This window comes from Mya arenaria, chromosome 14 (genome assembly GCF_026914265.1).
Source record: "Mya arenaria isolate MELC-2E11 chromosome 14, ASM2691426v1".
Lineage (NCBI taxonomy): Eukaryota > Metazoa > Mollusca > Bivalvia > Myida > Myidae > Mya > Mya arenaria.
Genome location: NC_069135.1, coordinates 19,264,887 through 19,290,077, shown reverse-complemented (window position 1 = coordinate 19,290,077; position 25,191 = coordinate 19,264,887). Strand labels below are relative to the sequence as shown.

Here is a 25,191-nt window from a genome sequence, read left to right as displayed (position 1 = left end):
TTGTTATTGTTGCAATGAGACCCTTGTAGGTTAATGCATATTGAGTTGTAAACCATTTGCAATGCAATTCCAGGGGAAATTGGGTAATGAAATGGAACGATGATGTATTTAATGCAATTTCTGGTACTTGAAACAATACTCTTTAAACGTTGCATATTTAATGGATACTATGTTTCGCCTACGTCATCGTAAATTACTAATGGAAAAAATAACAAGTGTGTAATTGTTTTACCTGATGATTAAAGAATTACCAGTCTTTTGGGTTGAATAGTTTGTCCTTCCACTTTTAATTTGATCTCTAAGTCTTGATTTCATTTGGGCACATATTTCCATTGGCGAACATTCATATTCTGTAACATTTACAAAATGAATTTCGTTCAATCACAAACACATTCACATTCCTTAAGTCAAGTCAAAGTCAACGTTTTATTAGCAAATTCAATTAGAACATTGCCAGTACACAAATAAAATACAAGATGGCATTAATGACAACAAAAAGAGTGAAATATAAATATGAATTAATATGAGATCATTTTTTGCAACATTTTATCTTAAGGAGAAAATTATGCACTACATGCATACATAAAATGTATTTAAACATGGTAATTATGCTAAACTAGCATTTCTTTTATCCGATGCAAATGATAAATAAGTAGCATATTTTATCATTATTGAAATTAAGTTGTTAAATTTGGTCATATAAGGCCAGTAAATATAGTACCTGGGTATATATTTTGTACGCAAATCCGAATAATGAGGACACACCAACAAAAAGTGATATTCATTTTCTTCAACATTTATATCACATTTATTATATTTTCTATCTTCTCGGTTTATATTTCTATATCTTCCTTCTTCAATATCAAGGTTGTGTGCCGAACATCTAAATCTAGTAAGTAGTATCCTTAACTTATTGCTATGAATACAAAATCAATAATTTTCAATTGCAAAATCTTGTTTAAAATTAACATAACACTGTAGTTTGTCTGAATTTCTAACATTTGTATACCATTGTTGTAAGTAAGTATCATATATTCTTCTAACGACAGCTTCTATCAGTATATTCCTTACATTATCACATGTTAATAAATAAGCAAATCCAAGCTCATTCAACAACTGTTTCAAATTAACTGTACATACTTGATATGATAGCAACATGGAAATTACCAATTTCACCATTTTTGAATGTAATTTATCCCTGTACGTAGTACTTTGTATTTAGGTATAACCGATTGGTCGGACAAATGTCTTGTTTTTGATTTTCAACAAGTTTTAACACTATTCTTGAGATGGAATGCATTTGAGATAACTTAATGTTATTCAGGGGTATAAGGGGCTTTCATTTTGAGATTACAATTTGTATCCTCATCTATCTTAAACTAATTTGTATCCCCATTGAAAATAAAATGTGTTGATAAAATTGACAGATACTGTATAAAAAGCACTGGTGCTGGTACCAAAATGGCATATTACACTTCAGTTTAACAAATATATTTCTTTAAGCCTTCAGATTTATTGGATTTTATGTGTTTGGTCACAAATTTATTGAAAGAAATGTCAATTAACGAAGTTGAATTAGTCGTTAAGTGTTTTTTTGTATTATTCTATACCTAGTCATCGCTGATGTATTTCTTGTAACCTTAGTCTGCCGCAGGATAAGAGATTCCAATTGTTATCACGTTCATAAAACTTGAATTGAATTACTTGGTTATTGACCTTTCCTCGCCTTACATTACGCAAATTAGATCAGATATGTTAGCGAACATATTCCTATTTCTTCATTGCTGACCAAGAATGAATGCATGTTGATACATCATTAACATGCATAGTATGTCAAATAATCACCAAGGAATTTTAAAGCTTTTGACTTTTCTCCACTATTTCGCTCTGCTATGGGAGTATTTGTTTAATTGTGTGGGCTATTAACGCGTTTTAGCTAATGCAAATTTCCCTACGGCTTTTAGATACAAATTCAGCATACAAAGTAAACTATTATCCTGTTAAAAAGCAAGGATGAAGGTTTACTGGTGAACAACGGAAGAAGCAAATGTCAATTATTACACAAAACATTAAAATAACAATCGGGTCACTGCCTTGGAACGGTCACTGAATATAGGTCAAGAGTTCACTGGTGTTTAACCGGTTAACGCTATGTTGTGCAATCATCAACAGGTTCTTCCCAAATTGTATAGGCATGTTCTGGCCCTCGCGTTTAGCTACGATGAGAAACGTGACCAAAAATGCTTCCAAGTGAGTAAACGTGGAATATTGTTGCTTAAACAACGTGAACTTGGTGTTATAATTTTGGTCAATTTGTTTGCGTTTTGCAACTTTCATAGTGCCCGGAGCCATGTTGCTACGATGTCGGCACGTACTTGCCACGCCGTCGCCTCTTTGTAGGCTCATCTTGAAAGAAAACGTCCCTTTAGCCACGCTCTAGTCTAAATGTCGCCAAATGTACCACTTAATGCCTACCTGCCTCCGCTCTACATCCTATCTTCAAACAAGCATTATCTTGAAGACAATTATTTCCGTATAACGACATAAGATCAGCCTATTGACTTTGGCTCTAGGAATAAAAACATAATTATATCAGCAATGTTTGTCACCGGTTTAACGGCACTGGGTAAACGCCAAAGACATAGAACATAAAAACAAAAAATCACAAACAAGAAACATGGAAGTAAAATATTAAATTTTGAAAAGGCTTTTTTATATTTATAACCTACTATTGGCACTTCTTTATTCTTAAGGTATTGCGGAGTACATTATTTCTACATTTTTATTCTTGAACAAACCATTTATATTGAGAAGGAAGTTGGGGATTGAACAAGTATACTTCAATTCTACTTTAAGACACGAACACTGCCTTTAATGGCGTGATGATAATACTGGTTCAAGTTATGTTTCACTGTTTTCATTTTTACGAGTTCTATTCAACAACAAAAACATACAAATACAACAAATTTACACCAACTTAATAACACGTTTTGTTCAACTGTTTCTGATGATTGAAGATATTAATTTTCATACTGTGTGCCACATTACTTTTCGTCTAGTAGGATATGATGTTTTTGTGTACATTAATCAAAATAAAGTATTCATGAATAAAATCATGGGACTAGTGACATTATAGAACACTGTCCTTTCTGATGTTCAAAAATAGTGTCATATACTTCGGATTAAAGATACTGAAAATGCGGATATGGTAGGTTATGTTTCCCATTTTTAATGCAGCAAATAGTATCTTCAAATATATTTAGGAAATTAACATCACCATTTTAACCCGTTCAGATTTATGTTTATATGATATGTTATATTGCCTCCACTTTCTACTTTGAAATATATTGTTCTAAAATATTCACTTCTGACATATGTTGCTGATATAATTATGTTTTCCTTCCTAGAGCCAATGTCTATAGGCTGAACTTACGTCGTTATACGGAAAAAAATTGTCCTTAATATAATGCTAGCTTGAAGGTAGGATGTAGAGCGGAGGCAGGGAGGCATTAAGTGGTACATATGGCGACGTTCAGCCTAGAGCGTGGCTACAGGGACGTTTTGTTTCACGGTGGGACTACACAGAGGTGACGGCGTGGTCAGCACTTGTTGATAAAGTTGCAACATGGCACCGGGCACTATGAATGGGGCAAAACGCAACAAATTGACCAACATTAAAATAAGTTCACGTTTTAGGAAGAACCTGTTGATGATAGCACAATATAGCGTTAACCGGTAAAAAACATAGTGAGCCTCTGACCTATTTTCAGTGTCCGTTCCTAGGCAATGATCCGATTGCATTATTAATGATATGTGTAAGTATGACATTCGCGTCTCCCGTTGTTCGACAGTAAACCTTTATCCCTGTTTTCTTAACAGGATCATAGTTTAGTTTGTATGCTGGATTTGTTTTTAAAATCCGTAGGGAGACTTGCAATAGCTTAACACGTTTATAATCCACATATTTAAATAAAATACTCATATAGCAAAGTGAAATAGTGGAAGAGAGTTGAAAGCTTTAATATTCCATGGTAATTAATTGACATACTATATATGTTAGTGGTGTATTAACATGCACCCCTTCAACAATGAAGATATGAATACGTTCGCTATCAAATCTGATCTATTAAGCGTAATGTAAGTTGCGAAAATGTCAATAACTGAGTAATACATTTCAAGTTTTGTGAAAGTGACAGTATATGGAACCTCTTATCCAGCGACAGACTACGGCTACCATTAACACATCAGCGATGACTAGGTATTGAATACCGAAGTGATGCATTTTCCTTAAACAGTAAGTAACGGTTTAAGCCATAAAACATTAAATTTAGAATGAAAATATGAAAATCTGCTATCTGATCTTTTGTCAACAGTCTTTCATCACTGGTTTGCAGATATTTACGCAAAAATTGCTGATTCAAAGACAAAAAATAAAGAAGTTGTAAAAAACGGTAAATCTGTGAGAGTGCAGCTTTAAATATGCAACGCTTAATAAAGTATTTTAATTACTAGTAATTTCATTAAATACATCATCGCTCCATTTCATTTAACAGGTTCCCCTGGAATGGCATCGCAAATGGTTTACGACTCAATATGCATTAACCTACAAGGGTCTCATTGCAACAATAACAACTACCAAGGAAACGCTATTACTAAGCTTAGTTTAAATGTACCCGTCGTTATTATAATAAACTAAGACAAAGCTCTCTTCATAAAACTTTATCATCTGCCAAGAGATTGTCCGCTTAACACCTGTATAATCATTCTTTAATGCCTTTTTTATATAAGGACTCCTAAGTCATTTAAAAAAAAAACATTTTTACAGATATTTTTCCTTTAAGTTGTGTTATGTTTCAGAAGTTTGGTGCAGTGATGTATTGTTTGGTCATGAAACATTGTCTCTTAACAGGACTTATTTTAATCTAATAAATCATGTTGTGCTTAATGTATTTTTTACACATTCATCTGCCCAGAATAGAGTGCAAATCAACATTACATTAAATATAGTTTAAGGATAAAATTAATTTTCATATCTCTGTAAAATGGTCAGATCTTTCATCGTTTTAGCGCTGTCTTTAAGTAATACTATCTAAACATGGTTCAAGAGGAATTGTATCTTTGATATGAAAATACAATATTTCCATGAAAAACTAAAGACAAGTTAAGTTCACTGTTATTATTCCTTCTTCTATGACACTTTTTTAACATTCATCAATTATTTCATAATATTCATGATTCATTGTTTTATTTGAGGGTTATAATAACATATTCAAGAGCCGACAAATCTCTTCCATCGTCATCAATCATTACACAAAGAATTACCTAAACGTGATCTTAGAACCATATTCAAATCAGCATTCATTAAGCCTTGTTCCAAGTATTGCTTTTATAACAAATCGAGTCCAACGAACAGCTCTTTTTTAATGGTTAAGAGACGTTTTTCCACAGCAATCACCAAAACAGACAAATTTATGATGCCTCATTTCGAATGATATATATTTGTATTTTATCATGGATGTTTAATATAGATCATGAACTTTAAGTGATATTTACTCGGTGCGTTCAGGTTTCATGGTTCTTTGGGGTGAAAAATGTCCTCTATTCGGTAAGTATAAACATTGTTTACTATATATTAAAACAATATTTTTTTAGAACGACTTTGTGCACCGAATGAAGAGCATTTGCTTGTTTACGATGACGCTTGTTTTAGATGAAAATTATGTCTGTATTAAAATATATCGTGAAAACAATGCACGTTCTTACTAGGCTTCCCGACTCACTCAATGCACTTTATTCTTCAAAACTACGATTTAATACCGTTCTCTTTTGTGTAAATTTCATCTGATACCTTGATTTGAATTGAGTGAGTCGGGAAACCTAGTAAACGCAACAGTCATGCTGCTGTCCCATTTGTGCTTCCACGCGCATAACGGTTTCACAGCGAACTGCGAAAGATGCATGTGTAGTTATCGATGTGATACATCAGTAAGTAAGATTCAATGCGATTCACACAACAATATCAATCTTATATCCTTTTTCTCTTGCGTTTGTATTATCTGGTGTTTAGCCCTTTTATTAACTTCCTACATATTGCATTTACGGAAACTATTCATTACTGATAACAAGATTGTTATCGTGTATTTCATAGCTGAAAACGCACTAATATAAAGTAACTGATCGGTCCCCCCTCCCCCGCCCCCCGAAAAATACACTGATCAACTATCTTCTTATAAGGTAGTAATACCGTGTTTTCTGCACTTTCCTTTCGAAATAAACACAATTTCCCCAATAAAAACGATTGATTTCAATATATATTCATCGTTTTCGGTAAATTAAAACAATTCTACTAATTGTGGCACTGCTTATTTGCGAGTAAGAGTGCATCTTTAAGATAATAATATGTGTTCAAATCGATCCTTTCAACTTTACGAGTGGCCATGGTGAGCCACAAACTAACAGCACCTCCAATTGATCCAGTGGCATAACATACTTTGAACGTTCAATGAACATTTATGTATGCGCATGCGATCCAGAGAATAAATCAGATAAAAATGGTTCAATGTGAACGTAATTGAATAACAAGCTTTTGCGTTTTTTCTTTATTTAGGATTGTTGGGATAAGAGTGAGGTTTGTGCACTTAAACTGGTTTGAACCCCAAGTAAATTAACATTTTACTGACCGTTCCAAGGCGGTACCTAACAATCCTTGATAAACATACCCAGTGTTTTATATATAGTATGAATGCACTGTGTTGTTTGTAGAGTTTTGTGCTGTTCTTCCATGTTTCTTGTTTGTGATTTTTTGTTTTAATGTTCTATGTCTCTGGCGTTTACCCAGTGCCATTAAACCGGGTTTATGTTTAAACTTGTTGCTGCTGAGCTTGTTTCTGTAGCTTTTCGCATAAATATTTATTATTCGTTCCTTTCGACGATTCAATATTCAAACAAACGGGGACAGGTTTTTTTATGTGTTATGATTATATACATATAAGCTTTTAACAGAAGCGCAGAACTATTTTTTTGTAATTCGTTGTCGATTCCATTTGGAAACTTTTAAGGTGTGTCACTTCTTGTATTATATCGTAAATGAAAATGGGATGCCGTTCGAGAAGAATATAAATGGTGAAATGGATAGATTATGTATTTGATGCAATTACTGGAACTTAAAAGTCTCAATACACGCCAAGGTAACAAGTTTACTTCCTAATACACTGAAGGACTAATGGAAAATGTGTTCGCCCATTTCCATTTAAAAAACTAGCCAAGACTATCCGTATTCATGTACTTCTTATATCCTTAATACATTGCAATCACTGACATTTCTTCTAATTGTTTTCTGTCGTCAGATAAGAGTCTGAACACATTTCCAATACTGTCTATTTTAGAGACATATGCTTGTATTACTTGATAAAAGATCTTTTACAAAGAAGTACATTAACCAGAAAGTAAATAAAGATATCTGAATCCATTTAAGTAGTGGCCGAACTCCTGACCGAGATACAGACATAAAATTCCATTTATTGTGTGTCAATTTACTACAATATAACCCCTCCAAATTAATAATCGCAGTAATTTTCAAATATCTTGTTTTCTTTCTGTGTTTCAGAGTTTAATACTTAGTGTAAACATGTCTACTTTAAGTAGAAGCATTCGATTATGTTTAGCAGTGTCAGATCACCATGGACAAGCGTGTCAGCATTAGATCAGTTAATTATATGCTTTCCGTTGGTTGGTAGAGAAATATCAGTAAATTAGAATAGATATTTCACTGTGTGAAACAGTAAATATTTAAAATTGTTATGTTTTACTGTTTAGAAAGTTTAGCCCGATCTGATTTTCAAATCAACTCAGTGTGTACCAGGGTGGGACACATGACGTCATTTACGAAATAACGTTATGTGCGCAAATGTTTTTCCAAAAAGTGTAATTACATGACTTCAATTTTACGAATATAACTAAAAAATGGTTTGTTTCAGTGCAAAATAGCAATATCTTTCATTTCGTGAACACCAACATGAATATTCTACTTTTGGCTACACACCTCGTGAAATATATTTTTTGATGCTCACTGTGTGATATTTTTAGTTAGAGCGAAGCTCGAGCGTGGTATAAAACCATTTGGGGTGTATATCACCCCCCCCCCCCAGCTACTAACAGTGTAACGAATATATCTCACCGAGTTCTTAATAATAAGATTGTATTAAGATATAATGTATTTGTTATGAAAATATTCAATGACGCTTTAATATTGTCTCAAGATTATATTCTTAGAAATTCAAAAAGTGTATGTAATCAAGTTTATTTGGAACAGATACAATAACAACAGCATGTATATTTTCTCAGTAAGGTTACATTTACTTATAACTGTACAAGAAAGATGTATCGCAGTCAATAAATGGAATAATAAGAAAAACAACAACAGTTTAAAAATTAACTGTTTTTAACACTTATTTTTTAACAATTTCTTGAATGTAACTCCTCAGCACATTTGCAGATTTCTTGTTGCATCGAAGCGTCTCTTCTGAATTTAATTTTAACCTATTTTCGAAAGCTTCGTCAATTGTGCTTGCAAACCATCTATAGTCGCCATTTTGTAACCAATGACTCATGTAAACAGTCGGTTACACTCAACTGATTGCATGAATAAAATGGATATTCAATAACGTGCATGAGTTAACTCTCTACAGTTAAAAGATAAGCCGAGGCAGAGGTTACAAATTATTCGGGCGCCTTTTTGTTACGTCTTCTGTGGAGTATGGAAGTTACAGGGGCGGTATGAAAATACTGGAAATTACAGGAGGTGTATGGATTATAAACGTCGTGCACGTGACCGCTCTAGGCCAATCGGATAGCGGCATTCATGTAGGAGGTAAAACATTACAAGTTATAGGGTTAGTAGGTGACCCGATATGGGATATACGGGTCAAAGGAAACCATAAGCTCTCGCCCAAATATGGTTTCCTTTGTCCCGTATATCCCATATCGGGTCACAAACTAACCCCGTAACGTATACATCACGTCGACAACCTATTTACATTGATCAAATACAGACGCCAATACTATCACACAATTTTTCTACTGACCCCATAAGGTTAATGTCACTTTAACTCCCATTTTCTATATTTGCTTAGGACACCAAGGCACACTTAAGTGTTTTTTTCTCATTTTTTTCTTCAAGAAACAAAAAAAGAACGACATTTAGCTGTTAAATCAAGCAAGAAACAAGAAACACTTAAAACATATCACATTTAAACAAAATAAGTAACCTGAGCTACACAATATGTACCAGTCAATTTCAGTCAATATGGCACACAATTTATCAGTTACTGAGTTAGTGACACATTTAACAACAACAGAAACACGCAACCGAAGCTTATATCAATAGGCCAAAAACAGCTAACACCGTCATTTATCCGTCACTTTTGGATGGTTAAATTTTGAATGAAAGTGACATTTCCATAAAATGTCTGCTTGCTTGTGTGTACTGCTGTTGAACTAGTTGTGTTCCTAAATATTGGGTCACTAAGATCAGAATCCCCAAATATTTCTGCAAAGTTTCTTCAAGTTCACCAGCTCCTGCATTTGCTACTACTGGAAGAGCTGCTGTTGTAACTGTTGCAGTAGGTGGTTGAGGCATTGGTAAAGCAGCCTGTGTCTGACCCTGGATTAAGTTTGCTGTCAGTGTTTGGCCCATCTTCAGTTTTTCATCCGTATCGACCCTCTGGTAGACAGATAGCGAATGCACTGACTTGTGCCCTGTTACTGACATGATTTGTGCTGCCCCATACATACTTTTGGTTAATATTGTTGCACCTGTTGCTCTTATGGAATGGTTAATGAACACTTGTGACATTATATTTCGATAACATGTTAAATGAGTAATGTAGTAGTATTTTAGATTATTTTGTACTATGGTTCAGTGTTTCTTGTTTGTGATTTTTTGTTTTAGTGTTCTACGTATATGGCGTTTACCCTGTGCCATAAAACTGAGTTTATGTTTTAAATTTTGGCTACTCAGCTTTTCATATCAATATCAACGTATATGTATGGCAGCTCATTAAACGATTCTATATTCGAAAGTATTTTCACAAACAGACGCGAATCTTGGAAATGTAATTTCTCAAAGGAATGTTAGACAATATTAGCAACATGTGTCGGAGTATTATTAAATGACTATACGATATTCTTATTCATTGCTTTAACAATACGTCGAAATATCTCCGTCCTTAATACTTGTTTAGAAAGGTTTAAAAAGGAGTTTGGAGTACATATATATTTGCATAGGATAGCATGTCTGGACTAGAGCTTCCGAAATTAAATCGCTGTCATGCTCCTTTTTGTAACACTTTTGTATTTATTCGCGCAATTATATTTCAATCGGCGAACCAAATATCTGCATATATACTAACAACATAGGATACTTATTTCCTTTTATTGTCATGGAAACAAATTATGGTGTTCAAGTATAATTTATTGTTATACTATAATATTTTTATCCGTCGAGATCACTGATATTTTGCAATAAAACATAGAAAACAACACTCAGTTAGACAAAAGTGAATAATAGAACACATATCAGCCTTATAACTGAATTACTGATGTAGCGCTTTCAAAGCAGCGACGTAATGTTCGTATTCATTTGTAGATTAATCTTGATATTTTGTATATTGTAATCGTACCATATTTTGCGCTGCCTTTCAAGGCAAAATTGTTGCCAATATTGAAAGTAAATGATACGTTTTAACCAAATTAAATGAAAATTACACATCATTTTAACGTATGTACTTCTTACAGCATCGAATGATAAATGGCCAGTCTGTTTCGCTTCTCAATTACAATTTGCAAAAAAAACCCACCAGATATCAGAGTTAAAACAAGTCAATTTCTGCGTTCGTGGTTTCTTTGTAGTCCTTAATGCCTTGTCATCGCTTTCATATTCCTTGTAAACTTATTATGCCACTGGATAAAAGCGCTAGAAAGATTCCCGATACTGCCAGTTTCAGAGAACCTGATTAAATAGACCCTTTCTAAAGAATTATTCCGCTGTAATTGAAGCTTACAAGATCCGGTATAGAGGTCAGTTTTCATACAGCTTCATTTCTGTCTATGAGTTAGACAATACAAACATGTGGCAGTGTGCGTCATCTTACTGCAATAAAAATGTACCTGATCAAATAAAGGTTGAAATTCCCATTAATCTGTCTTTTCGACTTTTTATCTTTTCAATTGCCATTTTCCTTGTCCCTAAATTCCGCAACATGCCTATTTAAAAAAACATAAAGCTATAAACGAAGATGATGATGATGATGATGATGATGATGATGATGATGATGATACGGCGTGACAACACTTAGATACAAACATTGGCCTTTTTAATTAAAAGCAAATCGATTATATATTTTCAGACTTATTAATTACACTGTGCTTTGCAATGTTGACACTTGTGGTTGGTGGCGGTTGCGAGGAGTGGCAGTTCGGTCACGTATTGCCGTGTCTCAAGGACGTTCTATATGGCATTAACGGTACCTACAACATCTTGGCTGGGACAGACACCGAAACCGTTAAAACATTCTGCAGGTATATATTCAGAGGATCTAAACGAAGTTTTAAGGGCAACATTTTGCAATTTCGCAACGTCCGAGAATTCCCGTCCACCTATATTGTTTTAAATGATCACTTATCGTACAATCATCATTTTTCTCATTTACATGAATAATGATCGAGTGGTCGTTATTTCCAAAATCTATTCACGATAATTAATTACATGCCCAGTAATGTTTGCCGTTCAAAACTAATGGTCAAATAAGTAAACATTTGCGCAGGAATATATTTTACAATGTTACAGCCACATTGCCTATTAAACCTTCTAAAAAAACTATTCATTAAACTTATTTATTGTATATATATAATTTACTGTGTAATTTTTAGGTATGTTTCTAACCGGAGCCTTGAGTTTTCTTAAAAACTAATAGATATGTAACAACAAAATCTGTAAAAGGAAGCATGGAGCTCATTTTTCTGGTATGTAGCATCAGGTAGAGCAGCTACAGGACGTTTATGTAGTCGTTCTTTGTTAATTCGTCCATTGAAGACTGCAATAGCTAAGTCATGTCCTAATCGCGACTAAGGACCCAGGACTACCGGAGTTAGTTTTATAAAGGCCATAAAATTCTGTTCTGAAACAAGGCATAAAGCTCAGTTATTTGATAAGTAGTTATATCTAGATTCTAGAGACCCCTAACTTTAGAGGTATCTTTGTGGCCTGAAATAGTTTCGCCCCTAATGCTGATTGTAGTCCGATTAAGCAATCTAGCATAGTAACACAGATTGAAGTCTATTCCAAACTGTGTCCTCGTGTGTTCGAGAAATGCACATAAAGTCAAAATCGACCAAAACTAGGTTGTTGTTGTCTGTCTGTCTGTCTGTCGGCCTGTCTCTCTCATACCTTCTCTCTCTCTCTCTCTCTCTCTCTCTCTCTCTCTCTCGCTATAACACTTACCTATCTTGCTCGAAGGTTTTAAGATTAATAACATATTGTTGTCAAATTGAATTCTCTCTTTCGGCATCTAAAGGCTTCCTGGCAATATAGCTTCTATTCCGCAATCTCACTAACTAAGTTTTGTTATAGAAGATGATCTAATCAAGATTTACTGGAAGGGAAATAACATTAATCAGCCAAATGCAATCATTGTCATCAAACAAACATAATCATGAAGTGCATAAATAGACCACGTGTCTAGCGAATAAAAAATCCTTTGTTAACGTCTCTCTTCTTTTGAATAGTATTATATGAAATTTGAATAAAGGCCCAATCACGCATTACGAATCTCTCGGGGAAGATACTTTTAAACATTTCCACCTTAACGTAACTAATGCAGCAATGATATTGCTCCCTGTCAGGTAGTGTCACGAAACTCCATAACAGATGGTATACTAGTGTGGCAAAATGAGCATAGATACAAACCAACAAGTGTACAAACAGAGTCTAAAAATGAAAACGACCACTCTGCTGTTTCTAATGTAACGATGTTCATATAACTAATTTCACTATTTTCAAGGCTTTACAAGAATTTTTAACAATAAAGATATTTCCTGAGTAAGCTGGCAAATGTGTTCGGAACATACAGACGACGAACGATGGTCGGGATCAATAGAGTGGCAAATATGTACGTGAAAGACCAGTGTCCCTAACACGGAGACCAAGGTCACATGTTATTATTATGAAATGCATGCGCACACAGTATTAGTGGTGGTGCCAGGGTTGTTATCTGTCATGCAATGATGTATTCGAAAATAGCATCGCTCAGATGCTCGGCACGCGAAGTCGACATTCCGACGTGCAAGTCCTAGGACCCTAGGTAATCCAAGTCAACAACTATGCTTAATATACGGTGAATATCGGATAATGCGAATTCCGAATAAAGCTTGTTGGTGGTGTGTGGTTGCCCTGCAATAAATCACTGACATATACTTGCATTATTTGTAATGTTATATATCAGATGAGAGGTCAATTTAATGAGTAATCCTGATAAAATGTCAATATCTATATTCATAGCATACAACTTTCGAATTCAATATATTAGCATTCACTTCTCATAAGTATAATCCAATTATCATCATTTTTCCAATGTGCCGCAGTGATGGGTCTACCAATAGGACGGTGTCATGTTTGGAAAACTTGTACCAAGAGTGCGGGCAACATAACGGTCTTCTGAACATAGCTCAGCCTCAAACATGGCGAAACACGTTTACAGGACTGTGCAGTAATCTCTCATGTACGTATGGCATATTTTAGTGTACATTTCGGTCTTGATATTGATCATATACGCCTACTCCGGCAAATGAATTGTATGGTTTTGCTCATAACGAACTAGCTATCGATATGCATAATGTATAAATAACAATAACGCTTTAATAAACGAAGATAATTTTGTTATTTTAGGTCTTAGGTTTAGGTCTTAGGGCAGCTGCACTGCTCAATACTGACAATGACGACCATTTAACGTTTTCGTTTTAAAATACATCAGTTATAATTTCTTGGAAATTGAGAGGCAAAGTCGTTGTTGCTGTACTCCGTTTAATAAAATATTTTATTCTGGTAAACTGATTCCACACATACGTATTTGCATTGAATGACCATTGTCTTTTAGCACACGCGATTTACAGTGACTGCATTGTACAACAAAGAGACACTGTTCGGCATTGTTTACACAACAACGACGAGCTTCTCCAGCGACTCCTTAAAAAGCATACAGACACCACCCAAACATTCGTCATGAAAATATGCAGGTACTTTACCGGAAATGGCAGACTCTATGCGAACATTTTTTAAGATCTTGCACAAGTCTGATTGGCCGAAAGCCAAGTAAAGATCATCAAACTCATATGTTGGCACTTGTACAAATGTGATAATATAAATGTTTGAAGAATTATTTTCATACTATGTATAATACTGAGTAATTGTCGAAAGAAAACTATTCATATATATATATAAAGCAATAACTTAAAACACACAACGCACATATCTGTATATAATGGGATATGCTGCTTATGAATAACTAAACGATAAACCTTATATAAGCAAAAAGTTAATTTATTTTGTTTCAGCTACTTTAAAGGTATACATATATGTACCGTGAACCCAGTGCGAGACGTGTGTCACGAAGAGGCTGGCGCATTAATACAACGTTTTTTACAAGGCGTTCTTCCCCAACAAATGTGCCAACGAGACTATACTTTTAAACCATCTTCATCCCTAGCTTCAGCTTTTTTCGGTTCAGTCTATTACTGTTGTTTGCTTTTACTAGCAATTCTTATTGTAAATGAGTGAACGTCACCACTTTGAGTACAGTTTTAACCTAAGTATTTAGCCTATGCACACACACTCAAGTTTTTATTTTGTATTAGCTATTGTGTTGAAATCAAAAGTGATGAGTGCTTTATGATACCACGTATGACACAATCAATACTGATATTATGTCGTAAAGATTAAATCACCACAAAAACAAAATTTGATGCATAGAATCAAGCCGGCGCGATAGAAATGGAAGAAAAAGCATGCATGTAGATTGTTATTTACTTCAATGATAATATGTACATATGCTTAAAATATGTTTTTGTGAATACACTTTACTGTTATGAGAGAATTGAACGGGGATAAAAAAAGACAAAAAATTATGAGGGAATAATCTGGAATGTGTTAAGCTTAATGTTATTTTTTCCAAACTTCCTTTTTCACTGCTCGCCAAGAGATATTACTGCGTAGGTGATTGAAAAATACATATGAAATTGTTATAGTACCAGGTAATCTTCATCAAACAAACATAAAAAACAATATTCAGGGACGTTTTAATTTCGTTTTAAATTAAACCTTGTTTAAAAAAAAAACTGAACTATTTATCGTGCAACGCGAAAATATCATAAGCACTCTTCTGCAATATATGGCCTGTTACCGAAGTTTAAAATGCATTTAATATCAAACATCCTTTCCGGGTGCCAACTAATTAAATAAGGCTGTTCTCATGAAACTTCAGTGAATATATAGGTAGCGAATTAGCTTATATTGTTTCATTAAACACTGAAGACGCCTTAACAAACTCTACAAAATGCAACGTCACAATACAACACTACCAAATCCGAGAATTGATATCCGCCCGAAAGATTCATTGCAGAGAATCATACATTTCAAGGCTTCAATTTAATCAAAACTTCGAAAAGAGAAACGATAAATATGAAAATGAATTGGTTAATAACTTAAGTATTCGATTTGCTCGTCAGCTGATATTTCTTGATAGTATTGGTTTGTATTCGCTTATGAAGTTATTATCATAGAACAATAGTAAACACTTCACACGGACAAATTGAAAACAATACTTTTATGAATTAAAAAGCAATTATTATAAGTTTGATAACTTATTAATTCGAGAAAAAACACCTAATAATTATTGTGTAATATAACTGACCAGATCCAGACAATTTTGCACAAGCAAAAGCGCACAGCGTTTATACAAACTAGACATACGTTTTTTTTTTAAATTCTGTCCAGAAACTACATAACTACATCCGCATGGACGGATACATATCGACAACTATATATCCCACAACCTGCGGGAATAAGAAATCATCTAGAAGCTTAACGATTTCAATAAAAGCTGGGTAATTCCATTGTGGTGGATCCGTGGTCTGGTGGTAACACACTTGACTGTCAATGCTTACATATGCTCTCCTTAATGAAACAAACTTGAATGTCTAGTATCAACTATGTGAAATGAAACATAACTAAATGTGATGTTTACTTTTATATATATTCATATATTACCAAGACGACACTTACAAATTACACTTCATTGATCGAGACAGTTATGTTTTAAAACCCAACATGCATTATAATCTGAAACAGCGTGTTTTTCATTGTGTTAATAATTAATTTCGGTCAGGGAAATATTGTGTACGTCTATTAACGTAAACTACCTATATAAATTCGGAATAAAATATCATCTTTATGATATGTGTTTTGCGTGCGTGGGAGGCTCATAACCTTTTAATAACATACTCCTGTTTCAAGACAGGAAAGTAACCGTTTTCCATTTGAATGATGCTATTGATAGTTTAGTAAACATTGGTATTTTTGTTTGTTAAGCTACGTCAAAAACAATAACCCATGAAGTAGATAAATCAACCTTCATGGACAATTCTTAATAGACTTGTATTGTTTCGTGTATTAAAAAGTGATGAATAATACATTTGCATTAAGCGTTTACAACTAGTTCCATTTTATCGTTTACATTACCTTGATCATCTCTCTGATAAATGTAAAAAACACTCAATATATAACACCGGAAATACAATAGGTGATTGAAACCCTCATGATGGCAACTACATTTCAAGAAAACAGAGATATGGTCTCTTGACATGAGATACGCGAATGCTAACACGTGATGCAGTCGGACTACATGACGTTATGCTCATTGTATTGGTATAGAAAACGTTTTTGTGATAAAGCAAACCTCAATAAGGTTTAGCCACATTATTATCATTAATCAAAAGTGAGAAATTGAAATAGTAAGTCACGAGCTTTGAACACAAAACATCCGCTTTCGAGATAATTAATACAATCATAACTTCCGAGACAGACCAAGTTTTCATAAGTTTAAATATAAAACCTGTTAAGGGTCAAAGCGACACTAAAAGAGAGACACACCACAAAAAGACTATGTACTCATCGACAAAATAATATTCTCATTTAGTGCGTTGATGTAAAGATTTTTTTAATGTACTCGGATGAGTGCTTTTTTGTAGCGAACTTAACTGTGACGTCGCATATTTCCAAACCTTTTGAAGCAAGTTTACGCACATAATTTGTTTGAAATAGAATTCTTATTTTCCTTTTGTAAAATATTCCCTGATGAAGGCCAGCATGGCCGAATTGTTAGCAAACCGTTATAAAACAGTTTTATCAATCTTAGAATTCCTTTTTCGATTAGAAGGTTTTCCAAAAATATATGCAGTGTTAAATAAAATAAATATGGCAGATTTTCTTGGCCCCAGTCCAATGAAGACTGAAACTTTCTTGCGTAACTCATTTTGGTGTAAATTGCAATGAAAATATCGTAGAGGAAGTATCGAAAATTCTGCCCGTCGTGTTATATGTGCCCCGACCTCTAAAACATCGTAAATGCATCGGAATCATTCAGTGTTCCTTTGACAGCAAGATACAACATTAGAATTAGGACGATATTCGGCAATGATGACGCTGGCTGATGTCCGGGGATGTTTTATCCACTGGTGTCAACTGAGGAGTGCGAAAATACATGAGCTTTTGACACTGATTTCCAGCGATATGTCACCGTTGACGATTTGCGGACTCTCAATTTTGGCTGAGACAAAGGTAACACTTTCATTTATATTCTAGTATAGAATTATAAGGTCGAAAGTTTAAACATAAACCCCCTTTAATGTCACAGGGTCAACGCCAAAGACAAATAACACAAAAACAAACAAGCACAAGCCAAAAACATGGAACAAAAGCACAAAGTCCACAAACAGTACATGTATACTACATAAAAATGGGGATATTAAATTCAACGCATTTTTCCAATTCGTGATTTACTTGGTTTGCTATTTTTAAAATGTTAACCTTAGCTGGGACACCAATGAAATCTTTTAATAATGTAAAATGATGTATTATCAGTTTCTTACTAGTTGATATTGATCTGGTTAGGCTTGTTCATAGGTAATTGTCAATTTGAACCATCTGGTGTCTAGTCCCTTTTAGTGTGTGTGGTTCGGAGTCAGCGACCTGAGTAGGGGGTAATGCTAGTGTTTTGGCTCTAATAGGTTTAATACCGACATCAGGCGGCCATTAATCCGTTAAATGTTACCAAATTAAAAACATCAACATTCTGTACGCAGGGTATATTTAAATACGTATTAAATTAGTCAAAATGGGCTGTGGGGTTGGGGGTGTTGTACTTCATCTTTGAATTGGACTTCTGTAATTGTAGTTTAAAATAATGAATTCCATCCTTTACCTGAATAAAGGATGAACACACGTTTGAAAATCACACATCTTGGTGTCAGCAAATTTAACTGCAAAACGGGTTAAACTACATTTTAAAAATATTTTATATTACATTTTATTTCCATGACACATGGCGTTCAACTACTAGTACTTCTTAAACAAATCAGAATGCATAAGAAAACATTTAATAAATTGTTAACTTTCCATCTAAAATTTGCCATAATGAATTTAGTTATATTAAGTATACTGCTGTTTTATATTTCTAAATCAAAAATAAAAACAAATTTCTTAGATAAAGTCATCCTAGAATATTGTCAAAAACTTACATACAATTGATATCGTTGTGTATAACGCATTAAATTTTACTTACTGATGTATCTCATCGCTTAGGATACATTCATCTTTCGCAATTTTGCGCATTTTGTTGATTTGATATTAACTAGGGTATCCTAACACATGAATTCCAGTAAGTTTAAAAATAGCGTCAGTATTATTTATCCGTACTCATAAACAGATAAGATATAAACTTGGTGATGGTTGAACTATTTTTAAACGAGGAAACCCAAATTAGACAGTTACATATTTGTGCCGTTTAATAATGTAAAAACAAAATAATGTAAAATGATGTACTATCAGCCCCCTACTAGCTCACATTCTTGTTGTTGTTCTGGCTTTTTGGTACAAACATTAAGAAGGCATGTTGCAAAGACATAATCTTGGTATTTTTCCTTATTTAATTTTTGTTGTTAAATGTGTTAATAATGTTTCAAATCTAATTGAAATCCCCCAAAGGTACATTCTTTTTCTGAATAAGAAAAAGCCATAGGAATAAAAAAGTTATATGACTATTGACTTCAAATATCTATTGTAACAAAATGATTGTTTTATTCAAATTATTTACAAGTAGAAGTGTCATATGAATGATAAACATGTAAAATTAAAAATGAAATATATGACGGTTATTTAGGATGTTGTTTTAATATGTTTGATAAAATAGCACATTCATTCCACGTTTGATGCTGTTGAAATTTACAGACAATGTTGTTGGATGTACTACAAATATAAATATACACTAGTGGCTTCAGGTGTGTGTGTATGTGGTGTGGGGGGTAGGGGGGGGGGGGTCAAAATAGCCCATATTTTTTTTGTTTGCAAGTTTATTTGGTCGCAACTTACAGAGGATGTGTACTTTACACCCTTATACAATCTAGTAAAGTGTATGATACACCTTTGGGTCATTCATTAAAGTGTAATGGCGATTTAAGTGTACCGGTACATTAAATTACAAATATGAATGACTTTGATATTTTATAAAATAACCTTTTAAAGCACATATATAAGAACTTACACAAAATTGAAATGTTGTTCAGCAAAATAAAAGATTTATTTTGCTGAGCAACAGTTTGTGTAAGTTGATTTACACAGAATATTATCGATAAAAAACGCTACGCAGCGGTTACGTCCCCTAACCTGTTTAACATTTAGTCAAAACAGCTGGCGTAAATCGGTCAGAATATACTTAGTCGAAACGGCTGGCGTAAAAAAGATAAAAAATACTCGGAAAAACATTACGCCCTATATATTTTATTTTATCGTACCGGTATGAACAGCTATTTGTCTTAACGTTGTATTGGGCGATTTTTAAAGTTTATTTACGCCCATCACCTGTAGCTCTGGGTGAACAAGTTAATTACCCCGTTTTAGGTGGACACCACCCCTTCTGACACCGCCAACCCACCACGCCCCTGGCTAGGGTTGCCGTATTGGCCGGCGACCTTCAATCCTTTTCAGTACCTTGGAATACGTGTCCGGGCTGTTGGGAGGAAGCCGATCCGGCCATATTACACAAGAATTAATAGTACAAAGACCCGGAACGAGATAGATGCTGTGTATTGCCACCTTATTGACGAACAGAGCCGGGACAGCGGTCCCATTGTGATATTAGATGTGTGACTCATCAGGGGGACCGCTGGTCTCAGATCACCGACCAGAGGTTGCGCGAAATTCTGGTGGACATTATCCAGCACAGGAAGTGTACTTGTTAACCAGTGTATATTAAAGGAATGACAATGGCTTGTTTTTCATTTAAAACTGCACCCATAATCTTTTTTTTCAATTAGAAATGCCTTTTATGAAATTCATGATCGAACGTCATGAGACTTCCAATACCTTTCTGCAGTAAAAAATGAAGCAGACGATGTATGTTGGACGTCAGTGACAGGAGGCCAAAACATGTAGTGGAAATCATGAACATCACGGTAGTTTCCACCACAATAACTTGTTATTGTCCTCAGAAGTAGGGTCCTCCTGACGTAACACCATGGAGCAGAACCATAATATTATGTTTATTCCTTATCCAGCACGACTTTGCAACTGCCTGCAACTCGGCTTCAGTAGGCTCGGATGCGTCAGTGAACCTTTGGAAAACAAACGCAAAGTGAGAATCTCAATCCTGTGCTGCCTTCAAACCATCTTATGCAAACCAACTACTCGGGTGAGGTCTGGACCTTCCACAACTCTTATTCTCAAAATGTTAAACTGGCATACGATTTATACCTTACATGCCTCATCGAAAATTTCGCAAGAGTCACCTACTGAAATGAATCGAAATCTCAACTAGAGATGCTCGGACCGCCTCATCCACCATATCAACGGATCATTTCTTAGTATATTCACACATATTAATTGAAAGTTTGTGTTTTCAGGATTTCCAAATGTCATTGGACTTGTTGATGTAACACACATTCGCATCAATGCTCCTCATCAGTATGAGGAGGACTTTGTTAGTCGTAAGGGCTACTAATCCATTAATGTGCAGGTGAGAGACTTATTTATTAATACAACTAAAATGTTATACCTGTCTTAAGGAAGATCATAAATGAATTGTTGTCAATAGTCTAATAGATATGTTAGGTTTAGACGAAATGTGTAGTGTTGTATTTGTAAATTGTTTACACTTAGCATGGATTTGATTACAAGTTAAAAGACAGTATATATTCAGACCCCGCATGGTAATGATTGATATACATTGTGTACTCACTTGCCTTGGCCATTGTGATAGTATTTATGTCATATAACCCTTAAAAATACACACATATATTTTTCTGAGTTTAAGATTGCCAGATATAATAAGAGTGTGATACATAAGGACTTTTGTTAAAGGAAGTTTGGAAGTATGTTAATCCCTAGAAATGGGTTAAAACTTTCATAATTGATAACTTGGAAGTACACATATTTCCATAATTTCTAAAACATATTGTTCATATAACTATTATGTTCTTAATTTCAGTCAGTCATGATGTACGATATAAATTATTTTATTTTTAACAAAATTATTGAAAAATAGTGGAAGATAATAGTGTACAATGTACACTTAAACATTGCAGTGAAAAATTTGATGGACATGAAATTCATACTTCCAGTCTGAAGTTCTTAATGGAAGTCCTATTTTAAAAACAAGTACTTTCCACTGTATAATGGTGAACAATTGAACAATGATGAATTGATGTAGTATGTCATTGTATTTGTCTCAGTCTGGCAAAATATCTTTGAACTAATTTATTACATACCAATGCATCAAAAAAATCCTTAGTAAGTGCCAACTGTAAGATAATAAATACACAGATTCATATGTTAAGAAGATTGTGCGTTATTAATCGTTTTTAATTGTAGAAGCCTGAATAGGAGTATGAGGAGTAAATAGATTGATGTATGAGGACTAAATATTCATGTTCTTTTTGGCCGCTTTTGATAATGTTTGATGTTGTATTATATTAATTGAACAGGGGTCATTGACGGGTACTTGCTAGGTGACAGTGGGTATGCAGTACTTGCTAGGTGACAGTGGGTATGCATGTCGCCGTTACTTTCTAATGCCCTACCTGAATACACGGTCACCAGCACAGGAAAGGTAAGGTACTCATGCCAAGCAGGACAATGAAAAGAATGTAACATATGTACATAAACAGATGTGCTAAAATTTGTTCAAATGTAAGTGACATTTAGCTCCTACTGGCTCATAACAACAAATCTAGGCTTCTTTGGAGGAAAAACTATCAAGTTAGGGACAAACTGGTGTCTAGTACCTTGACCATTAATAGCATTGTATATGTATTTGCCCATGATATGCTTGTTGTATAAAATTCAGATATAACAGAGCCCTGGTCAAAACACGAGTTATCATTGGACAGACCTATGGAATGCTTTAAAGAAGATTTCCTTGCCTTTCATTTGATCTTCGTGTCCAGCCACAGAGATACTGGCCAAAAATATTTCCTGTTCTTTTCTTCACAACTTTGGCCTCGATCATGGAGATGTATTTGATCGTCTGGGTGGTATTGATGTTGACCAACCAGATCATGACTTTCCTGTTCAAATTAAAAATCCAGGCAATTGTCTTCTATTCAGGGATCTTTTAGCACGAACATTCTTTTCCCGACTAATATTCGGTTTCCTTTTTCTTAAAGGAATTGTTACTGTTATGACAGTGTTTGAGTCTTTGAAGAATGTAAGCATCACTTTGATTATAATAATTTCTTGAAATGTTTTTCACCATGTTTTCTTGTCAATCTTGTTTGAGTCTCATTTGATATCAGTATGGACATTTATTTTGTTTTTAATTTTCAATTTGAATGTTGATGGTGTAAAAGAAATAAAAAATTCTCCATTTTTTTTGCTCATCTAATGATGAATTGATACTTCCAAGGAGTGTGGTGTTTCCATTGCTAGTCTTTTGAAACTTATCGAATATTTCTATTACAATGGTGTTTTATGCAGGAACCCATATCTTACCTTTGATATTGTATTGTGTTTATCATTTTGTTAAAATACTAAAATAAAACTACTTTGTATAACTTTTATCACATGTATTTACAATACACATCACCTTTTTTACATAGTTTACCTTTTGCAACGGTGACAAACAACATCTTAAAAATATGGCACTTGAAACAGATGAAATACATGTCAAGTTTTTTTATGTTATGTCACTGAAGAACATGATTTGTGTTCGTTGTCTGTAAAGTTCTTTATCTTTTTATTTTTTATTTCACAGTTGACAAGATTAGCTGAACTATGTACAGATGTCAAAAGTTTCAGCTTAGCAGTAAACTTATGACCGAAAAACTTCTGAAACAAGGATTCAGATATATTTTAATGGTCATTTTAATCTTGTATCAGAGTACAAGTAGTAGTATTAAATCGCTGATTGCTTACTGTATTGCTCATACTGATTATTATGGTGATGTTTTCAATTAAAATGTTTCCTGCATTTAGTTGGGCAGATAGACTCAATGAATTACCTGTATTTTATTTAAACCGTGGGTATAGAGGCAATACTTTGAAGAGTACTTGCCTTCTAGTTTTCGAAGATGGATTTCTAAAACAAAATATAGCTTTTTGCCTAATTATTGAATATGGCATATCATAACCAAGCTGTATTCATGGTAACTTTAAAACCATCTTTGGCTGACTACGTAGCTTTTAGTCCTTCAATTTTATGAACAATTTGCAGATTCATGTTATCTTCACACCGACTTCGCTGGCTCGGAATGTTTTTGCATGTGAGTCATTAACTTAAAATATTTCACATAATGAAAGGGGATACATGTAATCACTTGGAAGAAGAGATTAGCTAATATATGTATCTTTTATTATTAATGTTTTTTCACTAAAGTGCTCAAGGTCACGGATGCGAAACAGTGGCTCCAGCTCTTTTAGGAGCTGTGTTTAAAAAGGAGGGCTCAATGACACTTCCGAGCTAGAGCAAAAGAACGGATATCATCGTAAAACGTAAGTTTGACTCGTTATTTTATCTAATATCACAATTATGAGGGCTTATTTGAGAAATCGGGGAATGCAGTGCCATATAAATACGTTTAATCTTCACACATATTTGGGTTATTTTGTAAACATATTGTTTATGGAGTTATAAAACCGATTCTCCCATCAAACACATCAATGTTTACAAACGAAAGTAGAACATTAGTTAAGCATAATTTTGTCCAATCAGAATGCTGATTGCAACCAATCACAGTGCTTGGTTTTCAACCAATCGACGCGCAGTTTAAACAACCAATGAAAGCATTGCTTTGCTTGAGCGCTTTTCGGGACGTAAGGCCGAGTTTTTTTATCGCCATTATGTCCGCCCGGTTAGCTCAATCGGTAGAGCGTTGGACTGTGATCGGACAACCCGGGTTCGATTCCCGGGCGGACCAGGTCACTTCTGTTGTGATTGGCTATGAAATCCTTTCTACGACCATTTGCATTGTACCTCTGCCCCTGACATGTACAGAAGTTGCCAGTTCCTTGCAGAGGTGAAGGCACCGTGTACTGGTTTACCGCCTGATAGGTGTGCGGTGGTTGAGCTGTCACTCTGGGGCCCTTCAATGTGCTCACGCCTGGACCCGGAGTATAAACTACTAACAAAAACCAGTATCGTCATTTTCGATGCAGTTACCGTACAGTTTACATCAAGAAATAATTGGTATTGATCAACTTGAACTTTGTAGTTGCTTATCTAAAATATTAACTATATTTACGAAAAAGCTCAGCTTTGACGTACTGTATAGTTAATAGCTGACGAGTGGACGGGGTTGTTGTTGAAAGATACGATAGTTAATTTAATGCCTACACATCTTTGCTCTTCCTAGTTGCTAGACAGCTCAGCTATC

The 25,191-nt window shown here is 34.3% G+C and overlaps 1 protein-coding gene across 1 annotated transcript; it reads left to right on the top strand.

Annotated features, from left to right (window-relative positions):
• The first annotated feature begins 11,431 nt into the window (after nucleotides 1–11,431).
• On the top strand, nucleotides 11,432–20,473 carry LOC128215896 (uncharacterized). Its single transcript, XM_052922502.1, has 5 exons — nucleotides 11,432–11,577; nucleotides 13,639–13,775; nucleotides 14,151–14,289; nucleotides 14,608–14,653; nucleotides 20,225–20,473. The coding sequence occupies exons 1-5, from the start codon at nucleotides 11,432–11,434 to the stop codon at nucleotides 20,471–20,473; spliced, it is 717 nt and encodes a 238-aa protein (XP_052778462.1).
• The last annotated feature ends 4,718 nt before the right edge of the window (nucleotides 20,474–25,191 follow it).

Excerpts from the sequence above, each read along its gene's own strand:
- LOC128215896 (XM_052922502.1), top strand. The coding sequence starts at position 11,432 with ATGTTGACACTTGTGGTTGGTGGCGGTTGCGAGGAGTGGCAGTTCGGT. Across the intron at positions 11,578-13,638 it reads ACCGTTAAAACATTCTGCAG|TGATGGGTCTACCAATAGGA; the intron begins GTATATATTCAG and ends AATGTGCCGCAG. Across the intron at positions 14,290-14,607 it reads TTCGTCATGAAAATATGCAG|CTACTTTAAAGGTATACATA; the intron begins GTACTTTACCGG and ends ATTTTGTTTCAG.